Source organism: Nuphar pumila, chromosome 13 (assembly GCF_984573655.1).
Source record: "Nuphar pumila chromosome 13, dmNupPumi1.hap1.1, whole genome shotgun sequence".
NCBI classification, from domain to species: domain Eukaryota; kingdom Viridiplantae; phylum Streptophyta; class Magnoliopsida; order Nymphaeales; family Nymphaeaceae; genus Nuphar; species Nuphar pumila.
In genome coordinates this window covers 89,106,851-89,127,921 of record NC_143261.1, presented here as the reverse complement: position 1 = coordinate 89,127,921, position 21,071 = coordinate 89,106,851, and the positions used below count along the sequence as shown (strand labels likewise).

General features: G+C 37.7%; 1 protein-coding gene across 1 annotated transcript in view; it reads left to right on the top strand.

Moving 5' to 3' along the window:
- LOC149819081 (regulator of nonsense transcripts 1 homolog) overlaps positions 1-21,071 on the top strand; it is a 63,508-nt gene that overhangs the window by 39,339 nt on the left and 3,098 nt on the right. Inside the window, exons 22-26 of the mRNA XM_089984070.1 lie at positions 6,718-6,792; positions 6,933-7,050; positions 7,999-8,375; positions 8,463-8,528; positions 8,610-8,681. Coding sequence (XP_089840196.1) covers positions 6,718-6,792; positions 6,933-7,050; positions 7,999-8,375; positions 8,463-8,528; positions 8,610-8,681 — 708 coding nt within the window. The remainder of the gene's footprint in view (positions 1-6,717; positions 6,793-6,932; positions 7,051-7,998; positions 8,376-8,462; positions 8,529-8,609; positions 8,682-21,071) is intronic.

Sequence of the window (21,071 nt, the reverse complement as noted above, 5' to 3'; positions counted from 1 at the left end):
ACATCAGAGTGAACTATTTCAAAAGGACTCATAGACTTGGTTTCCTTTAGACTGAATGAGAGCGCATGACTCTTAGACAACCTACAACTCTCACAACACTTTACATCATTAGAGACTATGCTTACAAGAAAATCCAAGCAGACCGGAAGATAACAAAAGTTGAAGTCTAAACTTCACACATGACCTATTCGTTGGTGCTAGAACACTGAACAATCCAAAACTGCAACACCAACTCTATTCTCATCATCTTCCCTTTGACTCTGGTCCAACTGATCCAAAAAGTGAAGATGCCCTCGCTTATGCTCAATCCCATTCTTCCTCCCTGACAATCGATCCTGTACATAATAACCATCAAGAGTGAAGGTTACATCACAATTATATTGGCTAATTTTACCAACATAAAACTAGTTCATGGCAAGAGAAGGGACATGAAATACTTCGGGATCATTAAGTTTATCATAAGGATTAGACTCAAGGGTAATAGAACCAACTTTTGAAACAAGCATCAAGGAACCATCTGCAGTGTGAAAGGCACCACTACATAGTTTACAATTAGTTAGTACAGACTCATTTGCAGTCATATGATATGACACTCTTGAGTTTATCAACCATCCCGAAGTCAACATAGGAATACCTGCATAGGCACAACCAGATGTACCAATGGAACTAGAAGAACGGGAAGAACCAGACAAAGAAAGAAGCTGTTGGACTTGTTGAGCTAATTGATCAAGTCTAGAAGTGACAAAAGCCTATGCATCAGGAGTGACAGTGGAAACTACAATAGGAACATGAGTCTCTTCTTTTACCACATTCTTTTCTCCCCCTGCAACTCCAAACACTGCAGTACTCCCTCCAATCTTCATTCTTTTTCCTCTTCAATACAGGGCATGCCTTTTTCATATGCTTCATTTTCTTACAATAATGACAACACACATTACTTATATCATACTTCAGGAATCCCATCTTTGACCCACCAAAACTGCTAGACTGTCTCGCTACCACCATAATAGAATCACCGGAGGAGGACTGAAGATATTTTATCTTAGTCTTCTCAACAATGTTTTTAGAAAGAGCTTGGGTGACTTGAGGAAGGAACACTCTATGAAACACTTCTGACATTATCAAACTCAGAGTGCAATCCCATAAGAAACTCAATTACTCTTGTTGTTTCCCTGGATTGCATTTCTACCTCCAAACAAGTCTTGCAATTCTTGCACGTCTCACATTTCTTTATGTTGTCAATCAAGGTCAGCGAATCCCATAGTAGTTGCATCTCAGAATGATACTCCTCAACTGACTTGCCTCCCTGTCTTAATGCTCTCAATTCTTGCATTAACTGATACTGCTTTCATTAAAGTCCCATCAAGAAAGCCCCTTAGTCCTTTGCTATCAATGCTGACTACTATAAGAGAAAATAAACAAGTGCCACACACTCCAAAATAGCACAATACCATTAAGGTGATGTGTTATGCTCAATAATACGCAGCAGCACCCCCAACTACAATGCTGCCGTACAACTACTACCAAAACAACCAAGCCAATATGCAAAAGAAAACCAACGACATCCAGGTGGGAGTGACAACCAGCCAGCAAGAAGTGATTAGATGCACAGCAAACAATCCCTAATCACTCAACCACAAGTTCAGCAACACAAAAGAGCAGTCTACAACAGCTGATACCCTTAGAATACCCCCCAAAAAAAGTTACCATCCCTATAGAACTCCACAAAGATTCAACAAAACTCACAAAACACTCCATAGATGCTTATTAAATCACTTCCAACATGGTTCACTACCAAAAACAACCCAAAAGTAGCCATTTCGCAAGATCAAAAGCCACTGATACAATCACTATCAACTGATTTCTCAAAACTTGTCCAACAAAACTCGACAACCAGACAATATTTCAAAAATCACCCAAAAATCCAATACCTGGCCGATGAGGATGATTCTTGATTCCCAAGACTTTTAAAATCAAGGGCTATCAGATTACTACCTCAGACTCACAAAATCTGAGCAGCTGTACAGTCGATGCTGATGTCAGCACCTTGGGATGTGTGCAGTCCAACATCAACAAGAATGGAGCCTCTCCTCGGTAGGCTCTGATAGCATGTTGGAGTTTGCACATACAAGAGGAAGAAGAAGAAAGAAGGAATAAAGAGAGAAATGAAGAGAGAGCTTCATTAAAGAAAAGCAAATGAGTTACAACATATAAAAAGGAAAAAAGGGGGGTCGACCCCCATAGAACCCACTACAAGGCAAAATCTAGTGGAGTAGTGGGTAAGCTAATTTCCGAAAATACCCTGAATATGGAATGCATGTACAAATAGATACATTGAAGGGTATTACACACAAATAAAAATATGGCATTTCCTCAACAATTATCAAATTTTGATGCACATACTGTATCTAGATCCATCATTCTCTGAATGATTTCAAAATAACAAAATATGTAAAAGTGTTGCTGTTACGCTCATGCCATAAGACAGGCATATGGTGATACACCCATTCTCATAGCATTCCTGAAGCTACAAACTTGCTTCAAATTTTATCTTTGCATCTCAGATTAATCATAAAATTCTAAATTTTACAATGACTTCAGGTTCTCAAGTTCACTTGTGGTTTGCCTTGTAATCAGTCGTAGTCATGTGGCTTGCAAACTTGAGGCTTGTATCTTCAACAAGCTGAATTTCCTACTCTTTTGTCAAACCGTATAACAGAAAAGATGTAAAGGGCGGAAACTGCTTAATTAATTGTATTCGCTACGCAAGCCCAGTTTTCAACTCTTTTGTCAAAGACTGAACCTTGGGTCCTTCACATTTCATCATGTTGACTCTCATTGCCTCCCATCCTTCGTGATCTTATGAACATGTTGAGAAAACAACATTAAGGCCCTGTTTGGAAGCTCGGCGTCAGTGTCAGCTAAGGATGCAAATACGGAATCCATAGTTCTCATGGTTTTGGCAAATCCATGCTCATTTTTAGGGCCATTGGTATAACTATCATGGAAATTTACCACTTCCAACCGGTTGCCTGTTTGGAATGCCACTTTAATGCTGCATTTACAATGTTGGAAGGGTATTGGAAGAGAAACTGGATTAGCCGGAAGCTCTGTCGGCATGGGAACCGGGGTGATAGTTGGCAACTACCACCTCATTAAGGTGGTAGCTGAAATGAGGAACTGGAAGTGGCAAATGCCACCCCAGTTCCCTCTTTTCCTTTTTTCCATACTCCCCAAACAGTCTGTGGCGCTGGGTATTCCCCAGATCCACTCCAGCGCCCTCTGATGCCGAGTTTCCAAGCAGGGCCTAATTTGCTATTTTTATGAAAAACAAACTTGACGGGGTGTTCTCTTATGTTATTTTGTGGCATTGAGGAAGATGTTCAGACAATACTCTTTTGTAGTGCCAGTATTCAGTTTACTGATGTTTTAAGGTGGTGGGTGCATCTTAGATTGTTACCGGCTGCACCTATTTTGTTTAAATGATTTGGTCTTTGATTTGGGATCCAGTTAATTTTCCAGTTGATTATGACTAAATCATCCATCCAACTAGGGAGCCCTGCCAACTTAAGTTGGATTGCTTTTTGCACAAATGAGGTTAACGAGTGCTAGATCTAGCCTTTTAGTATGGGTTCAGGATGGTTTATTTTCTATTTAGGTATCTCAATATTGAATCAAGTAGATGTTTAGGAACTATTTTACAAGTAAGATTGTATGAGTGTAATTTGACCATTGTTTTTATCTGTCCCAAAATTTTGATTATATTATGACATTGGTCAAGCCTACCAAGATAGTAAGTTGGCTATTTTGAACACATGAGCGAAAACTAAATCTAACATTTGATAACCTGTTCAGACCAGAGTTACCGGAAGCTTCTTAGATAGGTGGGAAGCTCGCTTCCCGGAACTCGCTTCTGAAGCGCGATACTCCTCGCTTCCGAAACTTGATGAGAACCTCGATTCCCCAACGCTTTCCACACACTTCATTTATTCATCTTATATGTTCTCTTACTCAACTTTTCATGTTTTTTATTTGTTTTCTTTCACTCTTCTCACTCACTTCCACGTGCTTTCTCTAAATTGGTAATCATCATTTTTAGATTTTGTTAAATTTTTTAAAAATCATGAAATTTAATATTAGTCACTTTTATTTTAGTTTTTATTTGTGTTTCATTTTGGTTCACATTCAATTATATATATATAATTTATTCCTCGCTTCCTGCTTCCTATACATTTTAAAATGCATCGCTTCCGCTTCCCGTATCGTTTCCCGCTTCCTAGTCTGGCAACCTTGGTTCAGACCAAACTTGACAAACTTTTGATACTCAATAAGAATGATTTGAGATTATTGTGTGTTTCAACTTTATTGGAGGGGAAATGTTAAATGTGCAACGCTAGAAAGCCTGCAAGAATGAAACTGTTCTGTTCTTAATTGTGAGATATTAGGAATGTTAATAGGTTGGATCTGCACAGGCCCCTATGGGTCTAGATTTGTGTCTATGACCAGACTTAGCATAGGCATGATCCCACCTAGGTCCAAATATAGATGGCATAAATTAGAACAGCTGACATTTCATTTTTTTTTGCATTTTTTCCATTGGAAAATATCAGATCTCATCTGGGTCTACTATGGAATTCCTTAAACCATACAAGGGGACATATACTACTTGGACCTTGTGCGGCTGACCTGAATAGCTATTGTACTTATTACATTATGATTAAACCTTGGCTTGGTCCTATCAGATCTGGTTCATGACTTTGTTACATTATGCTTAAACCTTGGCTTGGTCCTATCAGATCTGAATCATGATGGAGCCAGGCCATATCTGTCCAGTTGACAGGTTGGGATGTAAGCCATGAGGGTGAAGAGCATGCTGCATGCCCATGTCTCAACCTTATGCCTTAAAGCATGATCTGGGTGTGTGTAGGTTTTTCACATGTTGATGTTGCCCTTAGAATCATGTTTGCGAGTATATCGTGATCCTATACATTCAAGTGAAAACTGTTAACCTTATAGTAATGTAGTGCGTGTTCTGCTCTTCATTTGTGCACTGTCTTATCTGTTAGAAACTATGTAACAGGGATTCGGCTAGCAGGGTGCCGCACCCGCGTCGATGCGACTCGACGCGGGTTCGGGTGCGGCACCGGGTGCGGTCAACCCGACCCTGGGTGCGTTGACTGCACCCAGGGTCATTTCGGTCCATTTTTTTGATTTTTTTTTTAAAAAACATCTGCCAAATGGGCTGCGGAATTTAAAAAAAAATCTGAAATATGAGAGTTAGCGTAGATTTTTTACAGAATTTGAAATTTGCGAAAGTAAATGTGTCCACCAATGATCCAAATACGGTGAAGACACTCCAGAGCAATAATGATGTGAAACGCAAGGCAACGCCTGCGGTTCCGATGTGGTGCACAATGCCTGAGGTTCATGAATCCTGAGGCATCAGCCGTACGGTGGCCGCGACAGCAGGGGGTGTCGACCCGCTCTTGGCTGAGGTGCAGCTAGGAGTATCCTGTTAGTCAACAAACGGAGATAGTCACGACGACGATGGCGTGAGCTCGGCTGGCCGGGCTATGGCCTCAGCGGGGGTCATGACCAACGTGCGAGGAAAAGGATGCAACCTCGACGTCGATGGGTACTATTGCGCGGTAACAGGGACTACAACGGCGACACTGCAGCCTCGACGTCCGTAACAAAAAAAGGGGCAGGCAGGGAGGTGCGGCATCCTTCGGTCTGTCGAAAAAACAGAGGCAGCAGAGGGGCACCGACCTCTCTGTTGCCCGGCGGGATCTCAAAAGGAGAAAAGCAACAGATGGGGCGCCTCCCTCCTTGCTGAAAAACAGAGGACATAGGGGAGGAGGTCGGCTCGGTGGTGTGTCCGGTTAATGGCAGTGGGTGACATCGGGTTGGCTGGGACTGGCGTCCAAAAATCCAAAGAGAGCAGTCGGGTCCAGTGCAGTGGGTGGAGATGGTGGATGCTGGCGGCGACACTCAAGGGGGGTTTTCAGGCGATGGAGTGTGTCGTGAAATAGAGGAATAAGGTGGATATAGGCTGCGTTGGACTGAGGTGGTCGTGCGGTGGCAGCAAATGGTGGTGTTCCGACCAACGTCGAGTGCGAAGGAGAAGGGGAGTTGCAGAGAGAGAGAGAGAGAGAGAGAGAGAGAGAGAGAGAGAGAGAGAGAGAGAGATCAAATGGGAGCGGGGTTTAAGTAGAGGGGAGAGGGAGTTCGTGAAGCGGGTCTACGATCAACAAAGGGGTAGGGTGGCGATGTGAATGGGCAGGGGACGTGAGGGGACTTGACAAGAGGGCGGTACGGTGGGTTATCATGACGGGCATTAATGGTGAGGGAACGGGACCCGCGCTGGGGGAACCCCCGACCCCCTTATATATATATGTATATATATATATATTACATTTTTGCCCCTGCCGCACCCCTGCACCCGGGTTTTTTGGAAGTACCAAATCCCCGCACCCGCACCCATGTGACATAGGTTAGAAATTGGTTATACATTAGCAGTATGGGTTGAATATTCACATATAGTGACTTTTTTTATTTTTGGAGTGGAAGTTTGGGAAGTAATACATGTAGGTCAAGGTTAGCACTTTTTTTCAAATGGGTTCTTTGAGCGCTGCTTTAGCAATCAAATTTAAATAGATTTACACTTTGACCCTTTGCTTATATTGATGATCGCTATGAGTTATTTTTTGCTTGCAGGAGCATGAGTGTTTGGTGGAAGGACCTTTAAATAATTTGAAGCAAAGTATGGTTCAGTTCCAGAAGCCAAAGAAGGTTTGCTACCCGTGTTTCTTTGCTGTTTCTTGAATATTGAAGTTTCCTAGTAACTCTGAATAGGGAAGGTCTTTCTGGAATGCTTTTATTGGTACTGGAGAATTCCTCTCTCAATGTTTTTGTGCAATGTTGTGCAACAGATCTACAATGATCGCAGACTTATCTTTGCCAGCGTGCCAGCACCTGTCCCTGGTGATAACTTTCCACCTATTGGATCTTCAGGCCCCAATTCTGATAAAAGAGGGGCTCGTAGCAAAGGTAAATTTTCTGTGGTTGTTTCTGACTTTTACGATTAACATTCACTTTGATCAATATGAATCTATATGTTGCATAAATCTTAGCATGGAAAACTGACATTTGAGTTTACTTTATTTTTCCTTTCCTTTTGATTTCTCAATATAGTTTTCTTTATTAGAAATTTGTTGGAAAGATGATGCTTTACTGGGTTATATGTTCTCTGTTTTAAAATTCTTTCAACTGAAATATTTTAATACTAAATTTTTTATTATTATTTAGCAGGTGGTGCTTGTGTACCTACTAATTGCCTTTTGTTTCCCAGCTTCAAGTATGAGTTTTTCTGAGTCATTAGCCAAATTGTTAGATTCTTCCTTTCACATACCACAATAAATGTGGGTCCATACATAGATGAGGAGGCAGGGAGGAAGGAAATGCATTTTGTGGTAAAGAACCTGTCATTTCATTGTCACCTCTGCAGTATTTGGTGAAAACATTTAGCTAGTGATATTCAGAGGTTCACATGGTGTCTTTTCCAACTTTGCCATATATTTTCTTGCCCTTTTCAGTGTTGGATGAACCAACTATCTTGTTATTATCACAAATTCTAGCCATCTTTATTGTTGATTTCAGGTGTTATTTGCTGTTAGTTACATATCTTTGTACTCAAATAGCATATTTAAAATTTTAAAGATTTTTCTTTTGAAATCTTAACTTATTTTCTCTGTCATGACTGCAATAGTGTATGATAAAGTAAATCTAGATCTGAGGTCCTGCTACGTGCTATAATATGCTTTGCACAATATTGTTTTTTAGCATAAGGAGCCATGTTGAAACTCAACTGGATCACCACTATGAAAACTTTGAACCATCACAAATTGTCGAGGGACTGGTCTCTTATGGAAACCATCTATATTCTTATATTTTATTTTGACATTAAATGTTCTAATTTGTAGTTTCCTGTATGACCAGGCCATTCATATATGCCGTTTGGTCCACCAAATGGAAACCATAAACCAGGCTTGCATCCTGGGGGATTTCCTGTTACTCGCATCCCACTTCCTCCATTTCCAGGAGGTCCCCACACACAACCATATGCTATTCCAACCCGTGGTGCAGTTCATGGACCTGTTGGAGCTGTGCCTCAGATTCCTCAGGCTGGCAATAGGGGCTTTGGTGCTGGACGTGGAAATGCTGGTGGTCCTATTGGTGGTCATCTCTCTCATCAGCAAGGATCACCGCAACCTCTTGGAAATATTGGATCTTCATTCAATTTCCCTTCTCTGGATAACCAAAACAGTCAGCCTTCTGTTGGTGGACCACTATCCCAGAGTGGATTATTAAGTCAGGTTTGTCTGATTATCTATTGGAACCCAGTTTTCATGCTTCAATTGAAGTAGGACTGCTGAGTCAGGTTATTTTTGTATGGTTAATAGGTACCCCCAGTTCAAGGACTGAATCAGAGCTTTCGTGATGGATTTTCTCTTGGGGGAATGTCTCAGGTACTTAGCATTGCTATTCTCAATTTAATTATTTGTTTAGCAGGAAGTTGCCATTTATTTCCTGGCATCATGCTTTGATAGGATTTCTTTGGCGATGACTTCAAGAGTCAAGGATCTCATGTTGCTTATAATGTTGCTGATTTCTCAACTCAGGTATAAGATGCTCATTTTTTCTACTTATTTTATTTTATTTTTCTATGCCTTGTGCAGTTAAAGGTGCGTGTGCTTTCTATTTATGTAGATTTCTTCTTAAACTTGCTTCATTAACTGTTTGAACTGTACTTTAGTCATCAACTGTCATCATTACTGAACTTTGTTTTTTTGGGTGCAATCTCTTCTGGTCATGGCTGAAAAATTCTTATGGTAATTTGGTTCAACTTTCTTGGTTGCTTTGTGAGGTGGATCTCTTGTACTCATGCTGGGTCTAATCCTCTGGCCACGGAGAGGCTTGATTCTATTTAATTAGATGCTTTTATGGCATCATATGTATTCAAGTGACTTTTATAACTCAAATTTTCCAGTAGTTGCAAAGATACTTAGATATGAATGCGCTTATATATACATATACAGAAATAACTGCAATAAAGATTGATTATAAATATTTCCTTGGCCTTTCTTTTTTGATGCAATAACCATGTGATTTTTTTCTGGGGGAAACTATGAGTTTGAATCAGTTTCTTTTTGCTTTGCATTTTTTGTTCCTTTGAATAAGTTGGTTATTAGGAAACAATCTGGGCTTGATAAGCATGCACTCATGTTAATATATGTGATTATAAAAATTCAATTTCTCCAAGTTTTGGATGATAAAAAGAAAAATATTATATGATAAAATTATGATATTTTCATTTAGAAACATCATGCCGTTTTCAAAAGGTCATGATATGTTTCCATTAAAAAAACAATGGTTAAAATGGTGACAATTTTTTATATTTAAAAAATGTAACAACATTTGTCATCATGCAGAGTAGATCTTTTTGATGTATTCAAATAACAAATTAAGACATGGGCTGAGATCAAATGGTCGGACAAGATAAAAGTTGGATCAGATCACATCGATTGAGAGCAAGCTTGTCTCCACACTCATGATCTTCTCTTTTCCCTTTTTGTTTTTGTTTTGTTTTCTTGATCTCTTTTCCTGTCTTTGGGATGATTCCTTGTCACCCTTTCACTCTGTTCTGCTTAATGGGGAAAAAATTGAATCTTAAACTAATCTGCAAAAACCCTAGGTGTTGATGACAGTCTGTAAGAACAAAATATGGTTGGTTGCCACACCTGATTTTACTTGGGCAACTTCAAAAGGCCAAGGAAATTGGAGCAAACAGTAAATTGCTGCCTATATTTCCTCTCAAGATCTATTTTTCTGGTCGTTGCACATTACATTGGAAACACCTTCTAGACCCTTACAAAACCTGGATCTCGTTGCCATTTTTGGTAGCTTGATTACATCTAGAATTCCTATATCTTGAATAGCGGCCCATCTGCTATTCCTAATCTTTACCCTTCCCTGAAGATGACAATCTTATGGAAAAGTGAGTATGAATGGAATTCCCGAACGTGTCTGTGTAAACCAGTGCAGGATACACTCTCATAGGCAATGATTGAGAGTCGTGAGACTTCAAAAATTAGCTGTCAGCAGCTTTGGCTTCAATGAAGCCTAATCCAACTCGATACCAATTGAGCATCATCTTATTTGTTACATTTCAAGGGATGCTCCTTTGTCCATTTATCGATCTTTACCCTTCCCTGAAGATGACAATCTTTTGGAAAAGTGAGTATGAATGGAATTCCCGAATGTATCTGTGTAAACCAGTGCGGGATACACTCTCATAGGCAATGATTGAGAGTCTTGAGACTTCAAAAATTAGCTGTCAGCAGCTTTGGTTTCAGTGAAATAAGCCTATTCCAACTTGATACCAAGTGTGCATCATCTTATTTATTACATTTCAAAGGATTTTCAAAATCTTAAAAAAAAAACTAGGTTCCTTTGTCCATTTTCTACTATTGAGATGATTAACTTTTGCGTGTATAACTTATCAAGCAAGGAAATAAAAAACATGCTTTTGATACATCAACCCTGGAATGACATTTATTCAAATGGAATGACATTTATTCAAATGTAGATTTGATAAATGAATTAGTTGCGTGGATGCCTTGTTTTGTAATTGATGTTCCATTTTAATTTATAGGCAAATACTCTTTTGATTAGCTTTCACTGCAAATAATTTGATGCCTTTTAACCTATGTCACATGGGTGCGGGTGCGGAGGTGCGGCAGGGCAAAAATGTAAAAAATTATATATATAATTTTGAAGTTTTAACCGTTAACATTGTCATAATATCATTCATTATGCATGCAATATATCAACCTAAATATCAATCAAATAAGTAAAGCAATTACATAAATCAACCTAAATATCAATCAAATAAGTAAAACTGAAAAGAACTAAATTACATACTGTTATCATTGCAAAATTTTACTTTTGCAAGTCAAACTGACCTTTGAAAAGATTTTGAAAATAACTCACCTCCGTTTTAAAATGCAGGATAATTTCGAAGAATGAGACTCGCCTGTCAGTACGAGGTTCAATCGTAATCGAACCAAGGAGCTATCATGTGCTTTACTTTACTTGTCTAAATCAATGTTTTATTTCCTAAATGCACAAAGAATCAGGCATGTGCTATGAACTTTAGAAAAATACATATTGAAAACATGATGTTTGCTTGGAATACTTGGAAAAAAGGACACTTTGAAAATCACGAATTGCATTGGGAAAGTATTTTTGAAGAAAGGAAAATTGATTTTTGAAAAATCCTGATGTTTTGAGAAAATTGATTTTGGAATTGATCCAAAGGATGGGCGTGTGGCCCTGTGAAATATTTTCATGATGTGATCTAACCTAAATGATGCATGAATGCAATTTGAGAAAATATTTTCTTGAAGAAATTTTGAGGAAAATCATTGATAAAAGAATTTTTTGTGCCTTATAGAATTTAGATGAAATAAACTAAGCACATATTTCTGACTATGGCCACGAATATGCCATAAATATATCTCATTTGATTTTAAAAGGGGAAAATACTTAGAAAACTTTTGAGAATATGCAATGATTTCTGAAAATGCCAAAGAGTGTAGGTCATTTGTGGCTTAAAAGAAGATAAATTTGGATATTGTTCGTATTCTGACTATGGCCACAAATACGAACTCAATTGAGTTTATTAACTTCTTAGAAGCGAGTGCACGTGCCATTCCTGTAGATCATGATGGATTTGAATATGCATGAATCATCATCCATCATACAATTATATTATCGAAATTAAATAAACTATATGCATTGCAACCCTATTCTAAGCAGAAAATTAAATTCTTATTCCAAAGTTTACAATTTACATCAATAATAAATTGAAATAAAGAAAATGAAACAAAGAAAATACAGTCTTAAGTGTCCCTGCAAAACTAGTAAACTTGTTAGTGAAGATATGTCGGCTTTTCTGGATTTATCCAACAATATCTGTAATTGAGGGATTTATCCAAATATAAGCCTTTTTCCATGTTTCCTTGAGATAAACATAATAAAAGATGATGCATAATTGAATAAATAATAAAAATAAACAACTTTGAAATTTAGAATTTTTGAAAAAATAGCCAGAATGCCCCTGAAAATAAGATTATGGCCTTGAAATCAGGGTTTCCAGAAAAGATTTTTGTAAAACTTTTAATTCAGGGATCAAACAGATTCAAATCAACACCAAATCAGGTGTGGAGCACCCTAGCATGATTATGAACATGATTCAACCCTAAAAATATAAAGCTTTTCCTAAAAAAATTGAAATATCATAAAAATATCAGTTTGCGGCCGTGTTTCAGTTGAATCGGGACTCCCTGAGCATCCTGTTTTTATGATTTAACTAAATAATGCATCGAATGAATTTCAAAATTCACAAAAATCGACATGGACACTTCTAATAACCCTGAAATTAAAGTGCAATAAAAAAAATATTTTTGGTATTATTTTGATATGAAAATTAAATAAAAACATGAAAATATGCGGTTTTGCCCGCGGGCACGTGCCTGTCACAATGTCAGACCCGAATCGGGTATCAAACCACCATAGAAATTTGTAAAAATGTACAGAGAGAAACTAGATAGATTAACAAAAAAAATTCATTTTACATATTGGAAAAAGCATCTCCGATTAGGGAGATATCGTTCCGGCAATATACGCTTGATTCTGACGAATACGTAACAGCTCCAGAAAAGACAATTCTGATTTCGGTTCAAATAAAAATAGAAAACAATGCTAAAAAATTACAGAAATCACACTGATAAAACTATACATGCTGCTGAATCCGTGACTTTTTACGGATCATCTATCGGATCTTCGGTTTGGGAAATACGATTCACGCAAGTTGGTCTAGGGCTTAAACGATGCATAACGATCACTGTGAAACAGATTTTGATTTCTGACAGAGTAAAAGTAGCAAACAACCATGGAAAAATCTGAAATTTTCACAGGATATACTAGACATCATAATGAACACACTGCAACTTATGAATCGTCGATCGGATCTCTGATGAGGGAGATATCGCTTCGACAAAGCGTACTTGATTTTGTACAACGCTCTCACGGTACCAGAATCAGAGTTCGGTTTTTTATTTTTTAGCAGGGTTACGAATTCTAAAATAATCCAGATTTTTTATGGAAAATCACTGACACATGCACGGTTTAACCCTAAAAAAATCAGAATTTAATGACACAAAAATGAACATAAATAACGCCATTCCCGCATGCCCAGAATCGAGATTCACATATTATCGATAAAGCATGAATGACTCTAATCTAAACGTGAAAAATAATAAAGAAAAATCTGTAAATAGCACAAAAAATTTGGATTCGATGCTTGAATAAGTAAAACAAACATAAGCAATATGAAATAATAAAAAAATCTGGGAAAACACAGTTGGAATTCGATTTAGCCATTGAATGAAGGATTCGATCCATAGAGGGATCGAATCTCATCTTTTCTTTTCCGTAAACAAAAAAAGCAATAATCCCATCTATTTTAACGGATTAAAAACGTGGTAATCACCCTCACACAACATTAGATAATCTTCTTGAATTGCCTTCATGATTCTCGAGTGGAAAGCATGGTTGAAATCAACGTGCAAAGGGCGACAATGGTTGAAGTAATAAAAAAAAACTTATAAAACTAATAAAATCCATAAGAATAACGAGATAAAACCTTACCTTGGGCTGCTGTAACAATGGAGGTCTTGCTTGATGGGGAGGCTTGAAGAAGGAGAGAGAGGGAGCAAGAAAGGCGAGAGGAAGTTATGATGGGTCGACCCTATGCACCCACTTTATAAAAAAATTTAAAACTCTCAATTAAAGATTCTTCTTTTTCTAAAACTTCTCGTAATTGGATTAATTAGGGGGGTCGGTTTTTCCTAATTGGGTTGACTTTTCAACCTGTCTAGTTAGACCCTAATTAACCTAATTTAGTCCCAATTGAATTAAAACTAACTCAAATGTGGCGCCACCTACTGTGGGCCCACATTTGGTTTTTAAAACTTTTAATTTGGAAGTTAAAAACACTAAAGTGAAAATGGATTTTTAAAATCAATTTTGACTCTTTTAAACTTCTAACCTAACTAGAACATTGACTAATCCTAAGCTAACCAAAGTACTTTCAAATGTGACGACGCCTGGTGTGGGCCCCACTTGTTTTTTCAGAAAACGATTTTGAAATTTGAAAATAAACGGTTAAAAATAAGGTTTTCAAACGGGAATGAAATAAAATGAATTTGAAATTGAAAGTTTTGAATCAACCAGAGTTCTGACTGAATCGAAACTCTTCTAGATGTGCGCCAACTGTGTGGGCCCCACGTTAGGGTTTTGAAAAAGTTAAAATAAAGACTGAAAAGGGTTTTGAAACAAAGTTGAAATCACTAGATGAAAATAAGAAGTTTTGAAAACAGAGTCCTAAACCAACTAACTGACTAAAGTCCTAAAATTCTGAAACTCTTAATTTTGGGTTTTTGAAGAATAAACGAAGATGTTTTGAAAGATCTTTATAGAGATTAATAAAAATGAACAAAAGAATGAAATCAAGGTTAGAGTCCTGAAATTTCGAAACTAAAAAATAGAGTCCTAAATTAATCCTATGCACCCACTTTATAAAAAAATTTAAAACTCTCAATTAAAGATTCTTCTTTTTCTAAAACTTCTCGTAATTGGATTAATTAGGGGGGTCGGTTTTTCCTAATTGGGTTGACTTTTCAACCTGTCTAGTTAGACCCTAATTAACCTAATTTAGTCCCAATTGAATTAAAACTAACTCAAATGTGGCGCCACCTACTGTGGGCCCACATTTGGTTTTTAAAACTTTTAATTTGGAAGTTAAAAACACTAAAGTGAAAATGGATTTTTAAAATCAATTTTGACTCTTTTAAACTTCTAACCTAACTAGAACATTGACTAATCCTAAGCTAACCAAAGTACTTTCAAATGTGACGACGCCTGGTGTGGGCCCCACTTGTTTTTTCAGAAAACGATTTTGAAATTTGAAAATAAACGGTTAAAAATAAGGTTTTCAAACGGGAATGAAATAAAATGAATTTGAAATTGAAAGTTTTGAATCAACCAGAGTTCTGACTGAATCGAAACTCTTCTAGATGTGCGCCAACTGTGTGGGCCCCACGTTAGGGTTTTGAAAAAGTTAAAATAAAGACTGAAAAGGGTTTTGAAACAAAGTTGAAATCACTAGATGAAAATAAGAAGTTTTGAAAACAGAGTCCTAAACCAACTAACTGACTAAAGTCCTAAAATTCTGAAACTCTTAATTTTGGGTTTTTGAAGAATAAACGAAGATGTTTTGAAAGATCTTTATAGAGATTAATAAAAATGAACAAAAGAATGAAATCAAGGTTAGAGTCCTGAAATTTCGAAACTAAAAAATAGAGTCCTAAATTAACTGGAACTCTGAGAATGAGTCTATTTTCGGAAAACAAGCAATATAGAAGTAAATAACATCAAAATGAAATTCTGAACCAACTGGAACTCTGAGGCAAAGTCCTAAAATTTTGGAACTCTTGAAATTTGGGTCTATTTTCGAAAAACAAGTAAAATAAAAGTAAAAAAATGAAATCAGAGTAGAGTTTTGAACCGACTAGAAATCTGGGACAGAGTCCTAAAATTTTGAAACTCTACAACGATGTCCTAAAATTTTGAAATTCGATTATTTTAAAGATAAATAAAGAAGTTTTTGAAAGGTTTTCTAAAAAAAAAAATGAAGTCAGGGTTAGAGTCTTAATCCAACCGATACTCTGAAAAAAAGTCCTGATTCGACTAAAACCCTAGCATTTTGACTTCTTTCGGTAGATTTTGAAAGATTTTCTTGAAAACAGGTAAAAACAGAAGTGAAAGGTAAAGTCCTGATCCGACTGAAACTCTGTGATAGAGTCGCAGTCTGACTGAAACTTTGAGATTTTGACCAAAATGAATGGAATGGACAAAGGATAGGACTGCCTCTGACTTAAAACCAAAACAAAATTTTAAAAAGGTTCAAAAAGGTGAAAAGGCAGAGTCTTAAGTCAACTAAAACTCTGAAATTTGAGAAATTTTTATTTAAAGAAGGGATCTAGAAGTGACACCACCTAGATGAGTCTCATCTGAGAATTAAGATAAGTTAAAATTGAGTTTAAAATGAATCCAGATCGCTTTCTAAGAAAAATATTTTGAAATATAAGATCCTGGGGGTTAACAAAAGGCAAATATCGATCTAAAAACCCAGGTTTTTGAAATTGATTTTGAAATAGGGTTTTAAAACTCGAATCTGGATTGAAGATTTTGAAGAACCAGAGTGCTGAATCTCGGAAATGCCATGCAATGAAATGACATGAAATGATGTGAAATGATTAGAAAATGAGATTTGAAGTCCCAAACCCCTGGTGGAGACAAAGAATTGAACATTTCTGTTCGAAGGCAAAATTAATGATTGGTTTTGAGCCAAAATAGATTGAATTTTGAATTATTTGAATTTGGGATAAAATTTGAGCTCTGAATTAGCCCTGGCTCAGATGTCGACCAACTGGTTTCCTGAAAGATTTAGAGAGCGGGTCCCAGTGGCAAGAGGAAAGGGTTTGTGAGCGAAGGTGGAAAATTTGGGGTGTTTACATATACCAAAAGTATATCCTACAATGTATATGATGAGGAATTAATGAATCTTAATAATTTTCTTCATCATCATCAAATGCATCATTAGAGGGAAGACTGTGCTCAGATAAATCCATGTTTGTCATGTTGAAATCATGCTCTCCCTCGAAGTTACACTCTTCTGGGTTTACATCCCAAAATTTGGATGTTCTTTGTCTGTGTTACAAACCCAATTTAAAAATGTTAAATACAATACAAGTGCATTTAAATGAAAAACTAAGAAATAATCAAATAACTAAGAGAGCAAATTAGTATCTGTATTTATCATTGGTTCGCGAAAGTAGTCGAAGATTTTAATGAACATATACTCAATCCTCTGCACGCTTGCTATTGAGTTTGTTTCTCTTCATGTTGTGGATTTGAGAATATGTGTTCCAATTTCTTTCACAACAAGATGAACTAGCAGGCTGCGATAACAATCTTAATGCAAGACGTTGGAGAAGAGGTGTTTTCGATCCAAATGTTGGCCACCATATGGTAGGATCTATATTATCCTCTTCTCTCGCGAGTAATGCCTGTCCATATGATCTCGAAGATGAAAAATTTTCAAACTCTTGTGTGACTTGATTTATAAGATATGCTTATGGAAAAAGTCTTATTATACACATATTTCTATGTCTTGATAGCTTCGAGTCTAAATTTAGAAGACACGACCAATACCACCTACCTGCCTGCCACTGTTTTGCATAATATTTTGGATTAAGAGAATGTGTCATGCAATGCAAATGAGTGTTGCTCTTATCACATCTTCTAACTAAAATTAAATGAATATGGTTAAAAGATTCTGAATCATCCAATGCAGGATTTTTTTCTTCATGCTTGAAAACTGCAACTTATATTTTTTCAATCATATTATCGCATATTTCATAAACTCTATGAAGCATGAGCTCATCCTTATCAACTTCTCTTAACATTTCCCAAATAGGTTGCGTAAATTGAAGTATATCACTCTGTCCAAAAACTCATTAACAACAATGAATTCTTTAATTTTTTGAGCCTTGACATCTGCACGATAGAATGTTCAATTTTCATCAGTTACCATGCTAACAAAAGCATTATTTACTTTTTAATCCTCTTTACCATAACAATGATGGACGCAAAATGTATTTCAACGACCTTAAATAATTTCAGGTTAGAATGCCTATTAAATATAGTATTAGCACGATGGTGGTTGACAACAAAATTCTTAATGCTTTTGACATTTCTTTCTAAATCTTCAATCCATGAACATAAAGCATATGCTTGTGAATTTTCTTCTTTTTTGGGGTTGCAGATGCTCTTTAGGGGCAGATTTAAGCTGTGTGCTACATAGAGAATCCAAAAAATGTGAGGGTACTCACTCTTCAAACTCAACGCTGCATTTTTACAAACTAGAGCGTTGTCTATAATGATTTGTACTACTTTCTGATCACCCACTTCTTTTATGACTTCTATAAACCATGGTTTTAAAACTCGCCGAGTCAACTCGTTGACTCGGCTGACTCGGCTCGGCTCGGCTCGACCCTCCAACAAGTCAACCCGGCAAGGCAAACTCGGCTTGCCAAGACTCGGGCCTCACTCGGCTTGACTCGGCCTTACTCGGGCGAGTTCTGGGATGTTTGAAATTTGATTTTTTATTTGAGTTGAAACAAACATGGGATGAAGTACGGTTGTTATAGACAGAACATATGTTATGTCTGTTATGTTCTAAGGGTCTGTCTGATTGATTGGACAGACCCTTAGGGTCTCTTGTGAGTGTGTCCTTAGTGGTCCTTGTGTTGGCTGATTTGGTGGACTGATGTGCTCATTGGATTTGTGGTATGTGTGCTCTTGGATCTTCCCTGTGTGTCTTAACTTCGTAACAGGTACTAGGTATCACTATCATAGCATAATCAACTATAATATTCATCATGTATTATCAGAAGCATAAAATTAAGGAACTAAGTATATGTTGGAAACTGGTAATTGGCCTTGTGGTAGCCAGTAGCTAGAAGTCACTCAAGAGAGGATTCGTAACGTTTCCATAAATTTCTACCAATAAGACAAATGTCAACAGAGCTTCACATAAGTTCTTGATTGCTTGACAATGCACAGAACCATCAAAATACAAAAATCCCGCTAATTCATAAGAAACAACATTAGGAGCCAGTGTTCATAGGGAAAAGAGTTTTAGCTCTATTTGGGAGTGAACAACCAGGATTTTATATGCTGCATCTCTTTCGAGAATTTTTGTCATGCCACTTAATTTCATATTTTTCAACTTACACCATAGTTATTCTTCAACTTACTCCATAGTCCTTTGTCTAAAAAAGAAATTTGAAGGCTATTTATCAGGCTATCCTAGAGTTTTTTGCTACACCATTAGTTGCTTTTAATGACCTTTGATCATTTGTCAAGGATGTACATTTATATATGGTCACATGGACAACAAAAAGGACACATGGCATGCCATTGTTCAATTTTTCATTAAGAATAAAGTATAAGGAGGCATGACACAAGGGTAACTGGTAAGTTGGGAATATTCCTGTGAAATAGTCTGGCAGAGATCAGCCTATGCATTTTTCAATGCTACTACTGCTCTCTATGAATGGTTTAACTAGAAAATGACAAACCCAGGAAGTAATACAAGCAAAAACCAAGCTAATTTAGTTGATGTCAATTGTTATCAGTTCAAAAGCAACCTAAGAAAGAGTCACATCTCTCTCCCAGTTTGAGTGATTACATGCCTTAACACAACCCAAGGATCTCTTGTTTACTGAAAAACATGGTTTGAGACAAATTATAAATTGTTTTTCTTTTAAAATCAAAAGTTAACAAAACCCGGTCCGAGTCACCGAGGTGACCCGCCGAGTCACGAGTCAATAAAGAACGAGTCGAGTCCCGAGTCACGGGTTTTAAAACCTTGCTATAAACAACCCCTCCAAATACTTTGCATTTTTATATTCTTCAGATGCATAAACTACTTTCAAGAATACTGGGCCACTAAGCGAACAAACAATGAAATTGAATAGTGGATGCCTTTGAATATCTTTTCATCCATAAGAAACAATAGAAACTCCATTTTGCTCCCATGCATATTTTTTAATCTCTAGCAACCTCTCCACATTTGCCCTCTCTTCTGCAAGAAGTGTGGTTCGTAGTTTTTCTGAGCTTAGAGGCTCATAGCCACTCAAATTATAATTTGCCAAAGATGTTACTAAATCATTCTAATAAGGATTTCTAGCCACATTAAATGTGAGTGAACTAGAATAAAAATACCTCCCTACTTTTCTATCCATATCCTCCCTTCCATATGTATTGAATGCTGCTTGTATCGTTCCTCTACCTCCTACATTGACTTTTTTTTTTTCAGCATCTTCTTGGTGGCTTCCAAATGACACACTAATTGCACAAGAATCACGCATTGTCTTTTTCTTCTCATATTTTTCTTGTATTTTCTTGTATTCTTTTCGCATTGCCTCATTAACTTTTCTGCATCCTGAAATGCCATGTCCTGGTATCTTCAACAAATGAGCCTTCACTTTTGTGTAAGACCCAACAAAATTTCTTTCACAGAGCTTGCATCGAAATCTCTTGTTTCCACCACATCTTTCTTCAGTTTTTGCAAGTTTATCTACATGTACCCATAGTGGTCTCACATCATCACTCCAACTACAATTATCAACAAAACTAGCAGCATAACTCGCATGTGGGGATGAGGATGACGCAAGTCCTTTCCCTTTATCCGTCATTTTTGTCCTGAAAACACAAAAAAAATTATATTAAAATCAATTATTCAGACATTCAAGATTTATAATATCGAGTCTAGCTCTTGGCTTCCGACTCACAAAGGAGGGTTGAGGGGTAGGCTCGGTCTGTCAGGCTGAGCCCAGCTCCCTGCCCGTCCAGGGAAAACGAAGAGGGGAGGAAGGGTTGGGGCCTCGCCCCACCCCTGACTGTCGAAAAAACAGGGAGCAGGGAGGAGCTCACCCCCTCCCCTGCGAAAACAGGGAAGCAGGGAGGGGCTCGGCCCCTCCCCTGAAATCAGAGGGAGCAGGGGGGCTCGACTCCTCCCTGCCGAAAACAGGGAAGCAGGGCCTGAAATCAGAGGGAGCAGTGAGGGAGGCTCGGCCCCTTCCCTGCCGATCCAACAAGAGAGCGAGAGAGAGTGAAGGGTACAACGTGAGGGAAGATCAGAAGAAGGAAAGGGACGAGGGAGAGGTTACCTGAGAGGAGAGGAGGAGGTGGCTCCGGGGCGTCGTCGAGGTTGCGGGTGTGGTTGACGCCAGCGATCGTCGGAGGTCTGCGACGCGGGAGAGGAGGAGGTGTCGTCGGGCTCCCCTGAGAGACGTTGAGAGGAGAAGAGGCGAGCG